Consider the following 19,227-nt stretch of genomic DNA (forward strand, 5'->3'; position numbering starts at 1 on the left):
TTGATTGGTGGGCTTCTTTGTTACCCGTGGATACTCCCTTCCTGAAGTAGTTTTTGGCCCCCTTAGAGCGAATCTGATTAAGTTACTGACCAGCTCGTTTATGAGCAAAGACGAACCCACTGGCAAACACACTTTTCCTTATTAGGTTCCTACTGTCATTCATTGCCTTTTTCTCGGTGTGTTTCTTTTGAGTAATTGCTCCGCGTGTTGACCCTGGCAGGTCTCTGCAGTTTGGATTTGCAACACTGGCACTGAGCTTTGGGAATTGACAGGCGCCGGGCAGGGAGATGAGCTGTCGCTACCTTTGTTTTACCCTGATCTGTCTCCAGAAGAGCCCTCTGGTCATACCATGTGCTATTGAAGGTGCCTTGGGCAAGAGGAAGGATGTAGGGAGGAATTCGCTTCTGAGCCCTTGCGTAAACACAGCATAGCCTGGAGTCTTAAAAGCCAAGGCTTGAGGCAGAGCTGGCCTCGAGGTTGGCCAGGCAGTAATGATTTTTTATAGCCACTGCTGTGGCAGCTGCACAGTGGAACTGAGTGGTACCGATTTCACCGAACCACAATACCCTGTAAACTGAACTTGCCTTTTTTTCTTTTTTCAAAGCATCAGGGTTCCTCGAGTAAATGACTCTGGCCATGTTAAGCAGCCTCTGCTTTATGAGAAAACAAAAACAAAACAAAACAAAAACAAAAACAATAGCACCATCACAAATCCCAGGCTGTCAAAACTTGATGTCTTCTGTTGCCGGGAGAAGGGTGTTTTTGCTATGTATGAAAGACATGACAAGGGGATATTTCCAAGCTTTGTTTTGGTTATTGTCGGTTCTGCCAACAAGTAACATCTGTATTTATTTTCCAAACTCCCCCAATGGCTGATTTGCATCTGTTTAGTTCTCTGAATAACATTTCATTTCCTGACTTTATAGGTTGCTATAAAATCCATTCGTAAGGACAAAATTAAGGATGAACAAGACATGGTTCACATCAGACGAGAGATTGAGATCATGTCATCTCTCAACCATCCTCATATCATCAGTATTTATGAAGGTCAGTGATTTTTTGTTTTTCACCCCTGTATCAGTTACCATTTCTCATACCATGGGGCTTGCCAAGACTTTGAGATAATTGCCCTTCTGGGCAGAAGCCAAGTATTTTTCCTCATGATGCAAAAATAGTCGGGTGTTATCTCTTACTTGGTTACCTTGAACACAACCAGACACATGAGTGCAGCTCATTTTGGTCATAAAATATCTCTGGCAGACCCCTTATTCTGTCTTCTTAATTCCTTGGCAGTTGCTAAGCAACCCACCTTATTGAAAGCCAGTCTGTGAGACAGCCCTGGTTTCTGAAAAATGACAGTTTGCTGGGTGACCAAATAACAGTGGATACATTGTAAATGTCATTCTCCAAAGCCAGTCGCTTTGCTGGTGGTACGGAGTTATTCCAAGTTAGGTTCTTTGAGTTAGAAATTAACCCTGAGCAGGTCCAGTAAGCACCAAGAAAGAGGGTTGGTGCAGCAGATGCCTTATACGTGGAGCCCAAATTGTGTTGGTGTTTGCAAAAGAGCAGCATGGGGAAAAGCTTATACAACCGCTCAGGCTTCAGTTCAACTCCTTGGTCCTTCATGAGAAGAAATGGAGAGAATAAACCGCCCACAGACTATCATTTATCTTTTAAGACCCTGTAAATAAATTACAAGCAGTATGTGTTTATTGTAGAAATGATTGAAATAGAAATGTTAAAATTAAATAATTTCTGTTCTAACTCCCAATTTGATAAATAGCTCTCTATCCATATCTCTATTTGTATCTATTTCTCTATATCTGTTTGTGGTTTTTGTCCAGTTAGATCTTGCTATTTAAACTATTTTTTAGCTTGATTCTTTTTTCATTTGTTGTCTAATGCATCTTTTCTGTATCAATAAATATTCCCCTGTAAGGACATTTGAAAAGGTTTTATAGCATTCTGTTTATGGACATACCATAATTTATTGAATTTAATTTCTTTTGCCAAACATTTAAGTTGTTCCAAATTTCTGGTTATTATAAACAGGGCTTCACAACTCTCCTTGTGCATCATTTTGACATTCATTTCTGATTATTTTCTTATGAAAATATTTCCCAATTTTGGTTTTCTGAGTCAGAGTGTTTCCCTAGAATATTTAAAAATATATGGCTGAAAAATGAACTTATTGCCAGGTGCGGTGGCTTATGCCTGTGATCCTGGCACTTTGGGAGGCTGAGGCGGGCAGATGGCTTGAAGTCAGGAGTTCGAGACCAGCCTGGCCAACATGGCGAAACCCATCTCTACTAAAAATACAAAAAGTAGTCAGGTGTAGTGGCGCGTGCCTGTAGTCCCAGCTATTCAGGAGGCTGAGGCATGAGAATCACTTGAGCTAGGGAGATGGAGGTTGCAGTGAGCTGAGATGGTGCCACTGCATTCCAGCCTGGGTGACAGAGTGAGACTCTGTTTAAAAAAAAAAAAAGAAAAGAAAAATGAACTTATTTTTAATTTCTGGTCAGATTATAGGAAGTTATCAGGTTGGGCTAAAAGGAAACCAACCAGTGGTGCCCCTAAAGTTTTTCTGATAGTTTTCGTTTTTCATCTGGTTCCCTGATCTTTTTTTGCCATTCTTTTCTTCTGCTGCTTCTATTTTTGCCTCTTATCTAGAGGTAAATGTTGGTAATATACTTCTTTTATCCTGGTCATTTGAAGGCTCATTTTTGGAGCCCTTGGTGATAGGATTTTTAAGGGAAATTTTTATCCATTCCATCTTTTATTTATGTCACAAACACCTCTTACAGTGCTTCTCAAAGTGCCTAGGCTAGTGGCATCAGCGTCACTTGAGATGATTAGAAATGCAGATTCTCAGGCCTCACCCAGGACCTGCTAAATCTGAAATTCTCTGGGTGGGGCTTGGCAATCTGTGTTTTAACAAGTTTGAGAACCACTAGTCTACTGAGTGTCTACTTCATGTTAAGCACTCTGTTCAATGAGGTTAGAAATTTGAAGCTGAATGTGATATGGACCCCACATTCAAGAAGCAACATAGATCCCACACTCAAGAAGCAATACAGGCCGGACTCGATGGCTCACGCCTGTAATCCCAGCAGTTTGAGAGGCCGAGGCAGGAGGATCACTTGAGGTCAGGAGTTTGAGACCAGCCTGGCCAACATGGTGAAACCCCATCTCTCCTAAAAATACAAAAATTACCTGGGTGTGGTGGCATGCGCCTGTAATTCCAGCTATTTGGAAGGCTGAGGCCGGACAATAGCTTGAACCCAGGAGGCAGAGGTTTCAGTGAGTTGAGATTGTGCCATTGCATTCCAGCCTGGGCAACCAAGTGAGACTCTGTCCTAAAAACAACAAAAAAAAAACAAAACAAACAAAAAAAGAAGCAATACAAGGCAGTATGGAAAGAGTGCTATGTAGATGTAGTTCTCATGCTGCTATAAGGAACTGCCCAAGAGTGGTAATTTATAAAGGAAAGAGATTTAATTGACTCACAGTTCTGCAAGGCTGGGGAGGCCTCAGGAAACTTACAATCATGGTGGAAGGGGAAGCAAACATGTCCTTCTTCACATGGACAGAGGAAGGATAAGTGCCGAGTAAAAGGGGGAAAAGCCCCTTATAGAATGATCAGATCTTGTGAGAACTCACACACTATCACGAGAACAGCATGAGGGTAACTGTCCCCATGATTAAATTACCTCCCACCGGGTCCCTCCCACAACATGTAGGGATTATGGGAACTACAATTCAAGATGAGATTTGGGTGGGGAGACAGCCAAACCATATCAGTAGACAAGTATGCAGTATATTCTGGGACCATGTTCTGGAAGCTTGGAGATTGGAAGTTTTCATGGAGATGTATGGCATTTGGGCTGGGCCTTGAAGGAATTTTTTGATGGGGGAAGAATTGTGGAAAATAGAATTCCAGGCTGATAACATAAAATCTGAATATGCCCGGTGAATGAGGGGAATTTCTAGAAGTTGGAAGTGAGTAGAGACAAAGACACAATGTGGAAGTGAGTTTCGTTAAGCTCCATAGGCCATGGTGAAGGATTGACCTGTAGGGTGTGGACCCATCTGGTCCTGTGCCCTGTGAACACTATTGTGTTTTTGGGATTTCTTGGCCCAGAGCAGGAGCCTTCTTTATCAGGAAGGCAAAGAGAGTGCATTCCCAGCATGAAGGTTCCAGATTCTTTAGTTTAGAGGCAGTCTGTGGTTGCTGGTATCCCACGTGGAGAAACCCGACTTCTTCACCAGCACCATGCCTTCTCTGGCCTTGGGAATCAGACAGGACGAATGGAGAACAGGAAACCATCCCCCTGGCACAGAGAAGATCAGAGACAAACCTTAATGGAAGAATATTTAGTTACCAACGTGAAGTTGGCCTCAGTAGAGACCGGGCTGGAGGCTTTAAGGAGAAGAGAAGCCCCCAAAGCTCTTGCTTGTCACTTTAAAGATGCATAGCAGTGTGAGGAAGGTCTTTAGGTTACTAGAAATAATTTCTATCAAGGCCTCAGGAGGGATCTGGGGCTTCAATTGGTGAAACCCTTAGGACAGGTTTTAGGGAGTTAGGGAAGACTTGAGGTCTCACATCAGGAGGTCTTGAGCTTCAGCCCCCAGTCCTCCACTGTGACCTAGACACAACACTTGGGGTAAGATGGTAGGCTTCTCAGTGCCTCAGTAATCACATCTATAAAATGGGGATGACCATTCTAGCTCTGTCATGGGGTTTTCAATAGGATTAAATGGCATGATACATGTATCTGGTAAGCTCAAAAAAGATAATTATTATGAGGACACTGTAATCATCACAAATAGTTCATAACATGGGGTCCATTGACAAGGTATTTCATGGATGAGCTGCAGGGATCTGTGAATCCCTTGGAATAGTATGTAACTGTGCTGTCCAACACAGAAGCCACTAGCCACAGGTGGATACTTAAATGGAAAATAATTAAAACAAAATAATTTAAAATTCAGTTCCCCAGTCACACCAGCCACATTTCATGTGCTCAGTAGCCACATGAGGCTAGTGGCTACCATATGGGACAGCATAGCTACAGAACATTTTCATCCTCGTAGAAAGTTCTGCTGGACAGTGCTGTTATATAATGTTTTATGTGTTGTGCGCATGAGTTACTTTTTTCTGACAGAGGGTACGTAGCTTTCATCAGACTCTCAAAGGCATTCCTGAGCTCAAGTAGGTTAACGAGAACCCAGTGCCTCCAAATGTTTTGTGACCTACAGGGTATCATGCAAATAAAAGGTATTGTTTTTATCCAGAAAACTCCCGGGGTCTTACATGTGTCCTTTTTCTTTCTTTTAATTTCTTAGAGCTCTCCAGTTTCTGTTCTGTTCCCTTTCCCTTCTCCCACGCAAGTTCTGTTTCTCCCACATCCACTAAATAACTGTGGAGGAGGGCAGCTCCCCTCCCTTCCCTGGGGGTTGGGAGCAGGAGATTGCCAAGGCTGTATTCCAGCTCCTACACCTCTCACTGGGAGCCACAGTCCCAGGATCCCATGACTTTTTATCTGCTTTCCTGCCCAGCAGGACCCAAAGATCCAGCGCTGAAAGTGAAGTTAGACATCCTGCCATCTGTAGAACTCTTCATAGTTTACAAAGGTCTCCCACATCTGGTCTCCTTTTATCCCCACAGCAAACCTGTGAGGTGGGCAGGCCAGGGATTCCCATTTTGCAGTTGTGGAAACCGAGGCTCTAGAAGGTTTAACGACTTGCTGGATGTATTAGTTTGTTAGGGCTGTCGTAAGAAAATACCATAGACTGGTGACTTAAGCAACAGAAATGTATATTCTTACAATTCTGGTCTGAGCGTGGTGAGGGAAGGGTCTGTTCCAGGCTTCTCTCCTTGGCTTATAGATGGCCGACTTTTAACTGTGTCTTCATACGTCTTCCTGCCACATGTGTCTGTGTCCAAATTTCCTCTTCTCATGAGAACACCAGTCATATTGGATTAGGGCCTGTGCTAAGGACCTCATTTTAACTTATCCCCGTAAAGACCCTGTCTCCAAATGGGGTCACATTCTGAAGTACTTGGTGTTAGGGCTTCAACGCCTGAGTTTTTGCGGGGATGCAGTTCAGCTCATCACACTGGGTGTCACGACTACGTGGTGACCCTGACATATGGGTCTCCTGGTCCCCTTTGTTTTCTTGCTCTGTCGTGCCTCATCCCTGTATTTCTGATCCTGTGTCTTCTCTTGCTGGCTCTGCAGGCCACCTCAACCTGGCCTTTTCCATCCTGCCCCTGCCTGCCCCTGCTGCAACCTGGGGGCGTGGTGGGGGCAAGGAGTGTGGCAGCAGTGGTGGTGGGACCCCAGTCTGTGAGCCCATCTGCTGGTCTCCCTGCTACTCACAGAATGACAGGGGAACCTTCTCTCTGGAAGCCAATTGGTCGACAGGCCAATCAAGAGCCTTAGCTCGGTGCAGAAATGCATTAATTTGCTTAGAAAGAAATTGATGCTAAGGCACCAAAGTGGCTATTTGGATACTAGCCAAATGAGTAGAAGCTGTTAAAGAACTTGCCAATGTCTTCTTTAGCAAAGATCTTTATGATTAAAATAAAGAGCCAAATGCTCACACACATAGTGACAGCAACAACAACAACATCAACAAAACAACAATAGCAACATGACAATGCAATGATGTGCCTAACCCTGTATGTTTAGAAAGTGTAGGTTTTAATGAAAGGAAGCCATCATCTTGAGCTCTACTAACCGGTGATATTGAAATACTAGTTCTAGAGAAAAAGCGATTTATTCATTAACAAAAATGCTAATAAAGTGCTTACTATGTGCCAGGCCCTATTCTAGGCACTAGGAATACAAGGGCCAATAAAACAAGCTCCTGTCCCTCTTGGAGCTGCCATTAGAGAGAGGAGACAGAGAGTCAACAAAGTGAACAGACCAGGCGGTCCCTTTAGGACTGAGCCTTGAGCTGAAGGACTTTTGAGTAAGTGGTTATTGAGTAAAGACCTGAATGAAGCAGAGACTAAACCCTTCAGAGTCCTGGGAATTCCATACAAAGGGAACAGCATGCGCAAATGCTCAGAGGAGAGAAGGAGCTTGTATGGGTAGAAGAGACAAAGGATCTGGGAGGTTGGCAGGGGTGAGGAGAAAGGTAGCAGGAGAAGGAGATGGAGAGGGCTAGATCTGGACCACACTGGCCAGAGGAAGGAGTGTGGATTCTCTATCAGGAATGATGGGAAACTGCTAAAAGGAGGAAGTAGCACTTTTTGATTTATACCTTTAAAATAATACTAGGGCCGGGCGTGGTGGCTCACGCCTATAATCCCAGCACTCTGGGAGGTCATGTTGGTAGAGCTCAAGTGAGGTATTTTTGGTAGTTCCTCTGGCCTCACTTGAGCTCAAGAGTTCGAGACCAGCTTGGGCAACATGGTGAAACCCCATCTCTACCAAAAATACAAAAAATAAGCTGGACGTGATGGTGCATGCCTGTGGTCCCAGCTACTCAGGCTAAGGTGGGAGAATCACCGGAAGGTGGAGGTTGCAATGAGCCAAGTTTGTGCCACTGCACTCCAGCCTGGATGACAGAGTGAGACCCCATTTCACAAAAATAAATAAAATAAAATAGTACTAATAACAGCTAGGAGTTATTGAGTGTTTACCTTAGGTTAGGAGGTGTGCATGTACTATCTCACTTAACCCTTGTATCTGGGAAATATGAAATGTTAAGATCCCTATTTTATGGTAAGGAAAATTCCGCTTTAGAGGCAAAGTCCATTTTCTAAGGTTACCAACTAATAAGTGGTGGATCCAAGAGTTGAACCCAGGCAGCAACACTCAGAACTCGGTGACCCCAATACTAACCAGGTCATTTGGTGGTCTGCAGAGACCCCTAATTGGAGGGAAGTATTGTTCTAAGCCCTGCGATATGGAGAATTCCCAGTCTTCATAGAGGTTACTGTCTTACATATCTGACAGCATTCAATCCTAGCTTTGCAGGCATTTTAGAAAATACTTCTGCCAGCATCCGAGGAAGAAGGTTGGGGTTCAAATCTGTTAAGCTCATAGGTCAAATGTTTTCTAAACTGCAGAACACCATGAAAATTTGATTTTTATATAATCACAATACTCCCAGGCCCATAAAATCTGTGACTTCACTGAAGCGATGCTGCTGTTTGCCAAATCTCTAAAATAATTCCTTTCAAATGTGTCTTTCTTGAACCAAACCCTGGGGTTAACTCTCCTATTGACCTGTGGGTGAAGGTGATTAACCCTCAAATTTGTCAACTCTGTGTAAATACAAACGTAACTGGCTTCTAATGCTAAGTAAATAAAAGAGGATAGACATACGCTTTTCAGTGTGTGATACTAAGGAGAGCCTAATCAAGAGAAAAGAAAGAAATCTCTGGCACCATCTCAAAGAGGGACCCCTGTTTCCAGTCAAAGGAATTCCATTCTCTCAGCAGGGAGGTAATTGACAATATGGAAAAAACAGCTGAAAAGGAAGTGCCCACTGGAGCTTTCAACTGGGTTGCCTAGGATGGAAGAGATAAAAACAGTTTTTGCCTGAGGTTCTGATTTCAGGACCGAAGTTCAAACATCAAAGGCGCACTGTCTCACCCCCACTTCCCCTTTGAAAGCCTAGGAGAGCCGATCTGCAAAACCACTGAGAACAAACATCTTTAGCATCCCATCTGGTAACAGTCCGGCACATAAAATTGAAAAGGTGGGTGGAGGGGTGGGGGAGATTCGGCCCGTGACTTCCCTTTGACACCCTTGGTTTTGGTTTCTGGAAATCTCTCCTCCTGGCTATGCAAGATTGCATCTCTTTATGGGTTCTTTGCATTGTGATACGCTGGAACTGGCCAACCCTTTCATCACTTCTCCTATTTTAGGTAAGGGTGATCCTGGCTTTCTGGGACAAAGTAGGAAGCCTCTTTGGCATTTGTTAGCTGTGATCTCTCATCCGTTGGAAGTGTTTCTTCAACTTGAAAAGAAACGAAATAGACAAACACGTTCCTTGATAAGCATTTGAATCTCATGCCCCCACCCTGTGAGCCTTAAGCATGCTGCCCACGAGAAGATAAGTGATAATAAGTCTGTATTCTCAAATATTCTCTGAATTCCCACCATGAAGACACTTGGTATGAGTGCACTATCAGTTAAAAGCTCCTCTCATCTTACTAGAGAAATTGCACTACAATATGCTTTTGCAAGCTACCTGTGCTCCCTGAGATCTGGACAGGTCTTTCTGGGAGGAGATACCACTCTTGGCGAAAATCACTGCTTAAAAATCCAGAGAAGCAGAAGAGAAATCAAGAGACAGGGGCTGTGGAAAAGCCTGTATTCCTTATTGTACACGGCATCGCCCCCAGCCCCCACCCTGACCCCCAGCTCGTGGCCAGGGTCAGTGGGGCTTGTGTAAGATGTTTCCGCAGAACCCAGCAGAGGTCCTGGAATCAGCAAGTGTTGCTGCTCCATCCTGTGCCCCTGGAAAATCACCTCTTGAGAATGGCAGGACCCTGGTAAACTGCTTAATAATGCATTTGAGCAGCAGTTCTCAAAGGGTAGCCCCAGACCTGCTGAATTGGAAACTCTTGGGGTGGGCTACAGTACCCAGAGTAATCATTAGCCTCCACGTGGCTCTGATGTACACCCAAATTTGACAACCCCACTGTACTAGAAAAACCCCTCCATAGAAGGTTAGAGCAAAACCTTCCAAATAATTGATTCTTGTTTCCTTAGAAACAAAAGCAGGGCTGTATTTCTAGCATCAGTTACTTGGAAATATCTACAAACAGTTTATGTTTCTCTTCTCAGACACAACTGTGCTACTCCAGGGTTCTCAGGCAGGAAGATTTGCAAGCAGGTCCTGATTTAGGTTCTTTTGAAGGCAGGGAATGGCTGAACTGATCTAACAAGATCAGTGGTCCTTAGCATTACCCACTGTTCTCATTCATTCATTTGCTTATTTAGTCATTGAATCATTCATGTGTTTGACAAAAATGTATTGAGCACTTTTGTTCCAGGAACTGTTCTGTTACCACTTTTGTTTCAGGTACCATTCATTAAAGTAATGGTGAAAACCACAATCACTTTTGCACCAACCTAATAGTAGGGCAAGAGTATAAATTTGTCATCCATGTAGGCTGAGATTTGAGTGAGCCAATCGCACTGCCAGTTACTGCTGTGTGACCTTGGGCTAGTGACTAAGCTCTCTGAGGCTGTTTCCCTGTCTAGAAAATGGGGCCAGTAGCTAGCTGCTTTATAGATAATGTAGGATTAAACGAGCTAATGAATAAAATTGCTAAGCACCGTGCCAGGGCCATGCTCAAGAAATGGAATTGATTATTCCTGATGTGATGTCTAGGGATCAGTGTGATGTCCTTTCTGGCTGGAGTAGAAACTTCTGTCGGGAGATTGGAGAAGAGAAGATTGAGGCCAGCTTGCCTATCAGTGATTCTGAATGACGGAGGCACATTAAAATCTCATGAGGAGTTTGTAAAAAATGCTGATGCCTCGGTCTCACCCACAAAGATTCCAGTTTAATTGACCAGGCTGAGAAATACAGGCTTAATCCTGCAACAAAGAGAAAACGAGCCCTGCTCTGGAAACTTGTCTTGGTCTGATCGTTTGTCATCAGTGAATTCCAGGGAAGAACGTGTGTCTGGCTGCGGTCACCAGTGAGCAGTGAGTGATACCTTCGGGCTTGGGTTTACTTACTTAGCCGTTGGGTTGCTGCCCTCATCAGAGACCCAGAGCCCCGTGAAACAGTTTGTTGAACTTGGCAAAGTAGTGTATTATGCTTGTGTTTACTCTTTTGAACCCATGGCAAATAGTTGAGCATTTTAACACACTCCCTCTGCCGCCAGATTCACACGTTCCACATGAAGTCCCTGCAGACTGGATCCAAACTGAGGACTCGCCCTTATTCGTAACACAGCACCGGAGAGTTCTCTTCACGTGTAATCATGTGAACGAGTGCTTCAGCTGTGAGCCTGTCCAGCCACGTTTCTAATAAGTTTCCTATTAAGTTAACTATTTGACCTTCAAGTTATTATTTTCATTGTTTTCTTTTGATTACACCCAAGTCATTTTTCTAGAGGCTGGAGATCAGAAACAAAATAGCTACAAACTAACGCTACTCCCAGGCTGTCCTGCCTCGCCCTCCTGGGTTTCCTGGAATTCAGTATTTTCTAGTGCCTTAAATAATGACACTTATACTTGACACTAATTTTTAAAGAAAATGTACAACAGCGGGGATTTGGATATTGAAAGGGGGGTCAGATTAGATGAACCGTAACTTTTAACCTGCAAAGTCTGGGATTTTTTTTTGATTGTGCTCCCCACCATGACTTCTGACAGCAGGTGCCTCTGGTAGGATATGGCTCAGAGATTGACACCCATGCTTGGAACAGCCCTAGGGACCAAAAGAATGAAAGAGAACTAGGCTTGTCTTCACCTCGGCTTTTACTGGGGGTCACTCGAATCCTCTGATGTCTTTAAGTGTTCATTCACTATTTCTGCCATTCCTCCACCTCCAACCCATCACACACATACCTCAAGGGCTCGAATGCAGCCTTGGGTGTGGACTCTGCCAGCGCACACCCATAATTCTGGAGTTGATGTCTTCCTTAGTTCCCCTTTGCTGCTGAATCGGAACAGCTAACACTTCTGCTTACACGTGCTGCTGTGTGCTGTGATAATATTCACAATGAGATGTAAGGTAGAGTCTTCGTTTTAGCAGAGGAAGAGCCTACGGGTGTGGAAAGGCTAAGTAACTTGCCAAGGCCACCCAACTGGGAAGTGGCTGGAGCCAGAGGTGTGATGACCATGGGCCTGGCCTTTCCACCTTGGTGAGGTGGTGACGGTGAGATGAACCCCTGTACCAAAGCCCTCTACCAGGGTTTCCAGGGGTGGAAGACTAAGGCTGTCTTCACAGAGGTATTTCTACCCCCATCACTGCCAGAATTGGGGAGCATGCTTTTTCAGAAGTTCACGGCATCAAGCACAAGAACCCTTGCTTCTTTCTGGGGGTAGTTGTGAGAGGTTCTGATGAATTGCCGGGGCTTTCTCACATTCAGGATTGTGTGAGTGAGTGTGTTTTTTTTGAGAGAGAGAGAGAGAGAGAGTGGTGTGTGTGTGTTGTGTATGACACAAAGGCTGAGACAGAGCATAGAGGGAATGATCAGGGAGGCTGTGGAGTGTGTGTGATATGGAGTGTGTATCATGAGCCTGTGGTGATGGCTGATAGAGCCCATTTCCACTTTAGGGCCCTGCTTCATTTCTAGAAATACTCCCCAGGGATGGTTGTGGAAGGAGGGTGGAGTCCAGTGGCTCATCCAGTGTGGTATTGTCAAGTCTCCTCTCCCACACAACTTCTCTCTCTATCCTGGCCACATCCCCTGCCTTCCTAGAATTGGATATTGGGCCCCATTGGCACTATTAATCCTGGCAGGCACGGATGGGTCTTGTCAAGGCTTCTGCATCCCCTCTTCTGCAGGTGGCTTCTACACTTTCTTACCATTTCTTCTGCCTTCCGTGGAGTCCACTTCTGGCAGTGGGTGGCCTCGTTGGGTGTGGTTTTCTTCGGGCATGCCAGCCAACATCCAGAAAGAGTTTTGGTTCAAGAAAAGACAGTGAGTGAACAAAAAAGCCTTTTGTTGTGCAAACCAGGAACTGCACTGAATCAACTTGGACCAATTTATTGACAGGGAGATGCCAGTTTAAATTTCTCATCTTCACTGCTCTGGGCTTTCAGATTCAGGAGATCAGAGGACGATTTAGTGAAGCCGTGAGCCCACGAGGTGTTTGAAATTGACTTCTAGGGAGGAAAGTTTTGAAGAACGAATCTTGTGTTGACTAAGTGACTCAATTGGTTTGCAAACAGTCCTTTCAAAGGAAAGATCACTTCATTTTTGAAGTGATAAGCTACTTTCTTTGAGGATTGTACTGACCTTTAATAAAAGAGAACCCTTGAGGAGTGGAAAGGTACTTTGGTCCGAGATTTTGGGAAAATGACAAAAATGCTGCTGCTTAGGGAGGCAATGCTGTGGAAGAAATGACAGCACCCTGGATGTCACCTAGGAGACGGAGCTGATAGAAGGCAAAGGTGTGGAGAGAATTCTCATGGGGCCACTCCTAGGCCCTGGGCCTTTTTTATTAAAATCAACAGATGGGCTGGGTGCAGAGGCTCACACCTGTAATCCCAGCACTTTGGGAGGCCGAGGTGGGTGGATGGCTTAAGTTCAGGAGTTTGAGACCAGCCTGGGCAACATGGCGAAACCCTGTCTCTACCAAGAAAAAAAAAATTACAAAGATTAGCCAGGAGTGGTGGCACGTGCCTGTAGTCCCAGCTACTTGGGAGACTGAGGCAAGAGGATCACTTAAGCCTGGGAGGTGGAGGTTGCAGTGAGCTGAGATCTTGCCACTGCCCTCCCACCTGTGTGACAGAGCAAGACCCTGTCTCAACAAACAAACAAACAAACCAAAAAATTCAACAAAGGACTCTTCCTCCCTGGAGGTTACAGAAAGAAATTCTCCCTTTTTAAAAACTGACCCTTCCTGGGGCATCCTGTAAATTGGTCCTCATCCTCTCTGCTTTCCAGGCCTCTTTCTTCCAAAACAGCCCAGTATATTCGGCTGTCACGTGGCCAGTGGATGCTTAAAACCCCAGGATCTCCTCACTCATCAGTGTTTCCCTCAGACCAGAGCACTGTTTTTATAATACACATTTTCTCAAGTTCTACAAGTTGTGTTATTAACCTCGAGAGCTGCAGGAGGCAATCTCTGGGAGCTGGGTCATTAGCCTGGTTGTGAAAGCCAGATGATCAGAGGGCAGAACGGGACTGTCAAACTGAACATCTGATGAAATTCAGGAGTAATGTGGAGAAGTAGCTGTTGCTATAGCAACCAATCCCTACTATCCTTTGAAATGGAAAATAAACAGCAAACAAGAAAAATAATTTAAGTTGGTGTCTGGGAAGAAGGAAGGGCTGCCAGTGGAACAGTCGAAGAAAAAGGAGAGTTCGGGTATTTTAGGATATGTTGAAACAATGGTGAAACTATCTCAAAAGCAAAACCCGAGTCATTTGGGGTGGTTCAGTTCCATGCCTGCTTTTTCTAGAAATCTTTTCAGGTCCTTTCTGGCTGACCTCACTGATCTTTCTGACTGTCCAGGTACTTAAAGTCTGTACTGTACAGGTTAGCTCTTGAATTATTTTTTAAGTACTGGTCATTTCCAACTCGAAAGCAACTCCTTGGGGTTAATGCTGTGCCTTCTCCTCTTTTGTATTCCCTTTAACACGTACCAAAATGCTCAGATAAATGCCTCAAATAGGCCGATAATAAAGCCATTTCAGAAAAATCGGTGAGGTTGGCTCCATTTAATGAAGGAGAACCTTTACTGGATGTAATGCAAAAAGCAGAACTGGATGATGGAGGAAGCGGGTGGAGAGTCGTGGCAAGAACATGCGCTTTTGAGTTGCACAAATTTGCCATCCAATCTTACTGGGTGTCTACCCAACAAAAATGCATACAGATATGCATCAAAAGACATGCACAAGGATATCCACAGTAATACGATTCATAACAACCCTCAACTGGAAACAGCCCAAATGTCTATCAACAGTAGAATGGATAAACCACGTGATACATTCACATGATGGAGTACTCTAGAGCAGTGAGAATGAACAACCTTTGACGACATTGAGCAATGTAGATTATTCTCACAAACATGTTGAATTAATGACAAAAGAAAGTATACTACATGATTCAATTTTTTTTTTTTTTTGAGACAGAGTCTCACTCTGTCACCAGGCTGGCTCACTGCAACCTCCTTCTTCTGGGTTCAAGCGATTCTTGTCCCTCAACCTCCTGAGTAGCTGGGATTACAGGTGCCCACTACCACGCCCAGCTAATTTTTTGTATATTTAGTAGAGACGGGGTTTCACCATGTTGACCAGGCTGGTCTCGCTTTCCTGACCTCGTGATCCACCCGCCTCGGCCTCCCAAAGTGCTGGGATTACAGGCATGAGCCACCGCGCCCGGCTATGACTCCATTTTTTAGAACTTCAAAACTCATTTATGATTTTGGTTCATATTCCTCATATTCATAGTATTGGTGTATCTGTATCTTTGGGGAGATGAGTAATGACAGAAAGAGGACATGGCAGGGGTGCTTGCAGGGGGCTGGCAATATTGTTTCTTGATGTGAGTGCTGGTGCCCTATTTATTTATTTATTTATTTATTTTATTTTTTGTTTTAGAGATGAGGTCTCGCTATGTTGACCAGGTTGGTCTCAAACTCCCAGCCTCAAGCAATCCTCCCATCTCAGCCTTCCAAAGTGCTGAGATTACAGGTGTGAGCCACCATGCCTGGCTTGGTTCCCTATTTATAAAGTAGGGATAATATGGATCCCTGTCTCATAAGATTGTTGTGAGGAATAAATATTTTAATCCATGACATGTAGTAACTGTTCAATAAATGTTAACTATTCTTATTACAAGCTTTCTAGGGAAGGAGAGATCCCTGTCTGGGAAGTCTCCTGGAGAAAATTGAGCCCCGAACAATTTCATAGGTCCAGGATCCTGGATGCTGTCCTGTGCCTTGCTCCTGTCTCTTGGATTGTTCTCAGCGATGTTTGGTTGCCTGTGTGACTCACCTGCAGCTCCTTGTGGGCCTTCAAGGTCTTGTGTTTTATTCATCGCCCTCTTCTTTCTCTCCTCCTAGTCCCTGGCCCTGCCAGCTGCTGGTGGTTCTGTTTCTGCTGTGTTCCCTTCCTCATGCTGACCATTCTACCTGGCCTGCCTTTCCTTCCCCTCCAAACTGGGAAAAGTCTTCTTTCAGTATCCCCAGTGCCATCTGCATAGTAGGTGCTTTCTGCTGTGCTAAAAACTAGGCTCTGCACCACCTGGCCATGGCCCCAGTGCTGTGGGCTGATTCAGGCTGAGCTAAGTTTCTATTCAGGGATTTAATTTTCCTGGTAGGCCTGGCATGTCAAGGGCCATAGTTTTCCTTACCATTCTGGAGCCACCGGGCTTCTGGGTAAAACTGTCTGGCCAAGAGACACAGGCTTTCATTTTTCAGAAAGGAAACCCTTCCCAACTGGTGGAAAATAAGCTTTTGCTTAGTGACTAATAACATAAACACAGACAAGATTTCTGGGCTTATAAATAACCAGTTGTAAAAGTGCCCAAGGGAAGCAGCCTTTTTTTGCTAGAAGAATGGCCAAGAGTATCCCTGTCACCTTGTAGATAGTGACCTTAAGCACGGGCAAAGGAGCGTTGGGCCAATGGTGCGGAAGCTGCTCATTCTTCAGTATTAATTCCCAAGGCCTTGCTCTTATACATTATAAATCCTGGACTATTCTGGAAAAATAACACCCGATCTCTAAAGTCCTTTCCTGCTCGAAAATCCTGTGATTCTGCGGCAGCCACAACATGTTTTAAAGAGCGATGCCAGCAGGCAGAGGAAAGTCTTAGGGTTTTGTTTTGCTAGAGCTGCCTAAGTGGCTGATGAAGTAATTATGAGAACAGCTTTCATTTGTTGAGCACTGGCCGAGGCACCGTGCTGAGGGCGATAGACCTGTGAGGAAATTACTAGTCTCATTGGACTGATGAGGAGGCCGAGGGTCAGAGGGGTTGATGTATATTAGTAGTAATGGAATGGCTGAGAGCTTGGGGGCAGCAGTCAGACTGCTGGGCCCAGTGCTGGCTGGGCCTCGTACTCTTTGTAGTTACAGGAATTATTATTCACCTTGTCCCCAGGTGTTCTCATCTGTAAAACGGGGATCCTCATAGTACCGAATCCTTATGATGTAATTCATGCAGAATGCTTATTAACATGGTAAGCCTACAGCAAATTTTGCTGTTATTAAGAAAGGCTTCAAGAAGCTTCATCTGTAACAGCCCTGGCCTCCTCGATGAAACACTGAGGCTTGAAGTCTAGAAATCTTGTTTGCTCTCAATTAATTTAAGGTGACAGTCAGGGCCTTGATCGTGAGACTTGGGCTTCTCCCTATGGGGGACTGGGGGATGGTGTCCCAGAGCCAGGCCTGGCCGCTCGGACAGTTCTCTGACCAGACTGCTCACTGGCCCTGCCTGAGAGAATGAGGGGCCAGTTTTATCCCTCGGGTATCATCTCATTCATCCAGTGTTTCCCAAACTGGATCCATATGAGTTCTTCTGGATGCCAATAGGAGGATTGAAATGGCCCAATCAACTGGCAGAACTGAGTTAAGGAAACCAGGCTCTCCGAGGACCATCAAGTATTAATGTTTGGCTTGGGTTTGACCATGGAATTTTCTCTTCTTCAAGATAGTTTGCAGAATGAGTACTCCATGGAATATGCATTTGGAACTATTTCTTGACCCCTCCAAATGCAGTCAGCAGGGAGGCAGGTGTGAAGGCTGGCAACCAGTAAGGATGGGGGTAAGGCGTGTCCTTGGAGGTGAGACAGGTGGACAGATCTGCGATATATTTTATTTTATTTTTGAGATGAAGTCTCACTCAGTTGCCCAGGCTGGAGTGCGGTGGTGCGATCTCGGCTCACTGCAACCTCCACCTCCTGGGTTCAAGCTATTGTCCTGCCTCAGCCTCCCTAGTAACTGGGATTACAGGCACCTGCCATCACACCCGGCTAATTTTTTATATTTTTGGTAGAGGTGGGGTTTCACCATGTTGGCCAGTCTGGTAACTTAAGGCCTCAAGTGATCCACCTGCTTCAGCCTCCCAAAGGGCTGGGATTACAGGCGTGAGCCACCGTGCCTGGCCAGACTCGGGATATATCGTAGAGACAGGATCAGTAGGACTGATTGATGGAACCTGCTTAGTAAAATATTTGGTGTATTGGACTGTATTGAACCGAATCGTGTTTATGTCTCCTTGATACCAAATCAGCCAGTTGGAGAGGGAAGAATCCAGCCACTGAAACAGCCCTTCTGTCTGTGTGAGGCAAGTGGCCCACACCTCCCGATTGTCGCTGAAGGGCCAGAGGCTTTGGCTCCCTTAAAGACGTGCCAGACTCTTTGGGGTGTGAGGCTTCTTGTTTATTTACCTGTCAAAGTACTTTCCTTCTTCCTACATCCCTCCTTTTTAAAATTAGAAAACCCGCTGCCCTCTTCAGGGCCTGTCACTCTTTCATTTTTGGGGCCTGAGCCATGCATCCTGAGGCAGTCGGGGTGTTTCCAGTTTCCAAGGTTTATTGTTAATGAAAAGTGCACAACAGGCTGAAGTCCCTGGCAGGAGCCAAAGCTGCAGGGTACACCGAGGCCAGCAGACACTGGAGCAGCCAATTTTATCTGGATGTTCTCTCCTCCTTCTCCTCCCTACCCTCCTCCTTCCCCCTTCATTTTATCAGGGAGGTTTGGCTGGACTTGAAGGAGCCAAAAAGGAACTGGAGGAGTCTGAGCTTCTAGCAGCCAGCAACAAGGTATGGGAGGACAGGGGACCCAGGCCTAGGGTAGGTTCCAGGTCAGCTCAGTTCTTCATTGAATGTGTGTCTGCCTTGGTGCTAGGCTCTGGGGATGAGTTAGTATTGATAGCAACAATAATAGCTAACATTATTGAGTGTATGCTGTAAGGGGAAGGCCTTGTAAACACTGAACATACCTGGTATCAATAAGTCCTCCCAGCAGTTCTAAGTACTTGCTAATATTATTCATGTTTTGTAGTTGACTAAACTGAGGCCCAGAGAGGGCAAGCAACATCCCTAGAATCACACAGCCCTAGGAGTATCTCATTTCAACACTATAGTTTTTAGCTCTGTCCGTCTAGGCAGAGGACATGGATATGTAAATCAGGAAATAAACCCACACAGTTTGCACGTGCTGTGAGGCAAGTATTGACTAGTGCAGTGGGAGGGGTGCTGTGGAAACCACATATGAGCACAGTCTTGGCTAATGAATTAGGGTGCTGGGCATAGGGGGCCTGATGGAAATGTTAGAAAAGTGGATGAGATGGAGGGAGGTAGGCAGGGGACCTTCAGGGAGGGTCTTGGGTACCCTACAAAGGTTTTTGTACTATATCCCTCAAGAGTGATGATGGATTTCAAAACAAATGTTGCTTATTTTATCCATGCTCAGAGGACATCTTATGTGAAAGTCCAAAGTATGAAACAGGTGGCAATGGAGTGGCTTTGGACAGCCTGTCATTTGTGGCCTCCCTTCTCCCTGCCTCCATGCATGGGTCCCTGGCCATCTACCTGGAACCCTGACTTTGAACATGACGGCTAGAG

At 45.1% G+C, this 19,227-nt stretch overlaps 1 protein-coding gene across 2 annotated transcripts in view; it reads left to right on the plus strand.

Moving 5' to 3' along the window:
• Positions 1-19,227, plus strand: part of NUAK1 (NUAK family kinase 1) — a 75,643-nt gene that overhangs the window by 31,621 nt on the left and 24,795 nt on the right. Inside the window, exon 2 of one of the 2 annotated variants that reach the window (XM_032168821.2) lies at positions 927-1,047. The exons of the other annotated variant lie outside the window; for it this stretch is intronic. Coding sequence (XP_032024712.1) covers positions 927-1,047 — 121 coding nt within the window. The remainder of the gene's footprint in view (positions 1-926; positions 1,048-19,227) is intronic. 2 annotated transcript variants of the gene reach the window in all.

This window comes from Hylobates moloch, unplaced genomic scaffold, assembly GCF_009828535.3.
Source record: "Hylobates moloch isolate HMO894 unplaced genomic scaffold, HMol_V3 SCAFFOLD_12, whole genome shotgun sequence".
NCBI lineage: Eukaryota > Metazoa > Chordata > Mammalia > Primates > Hylobatidae > Hylobates > Hylobates moloch.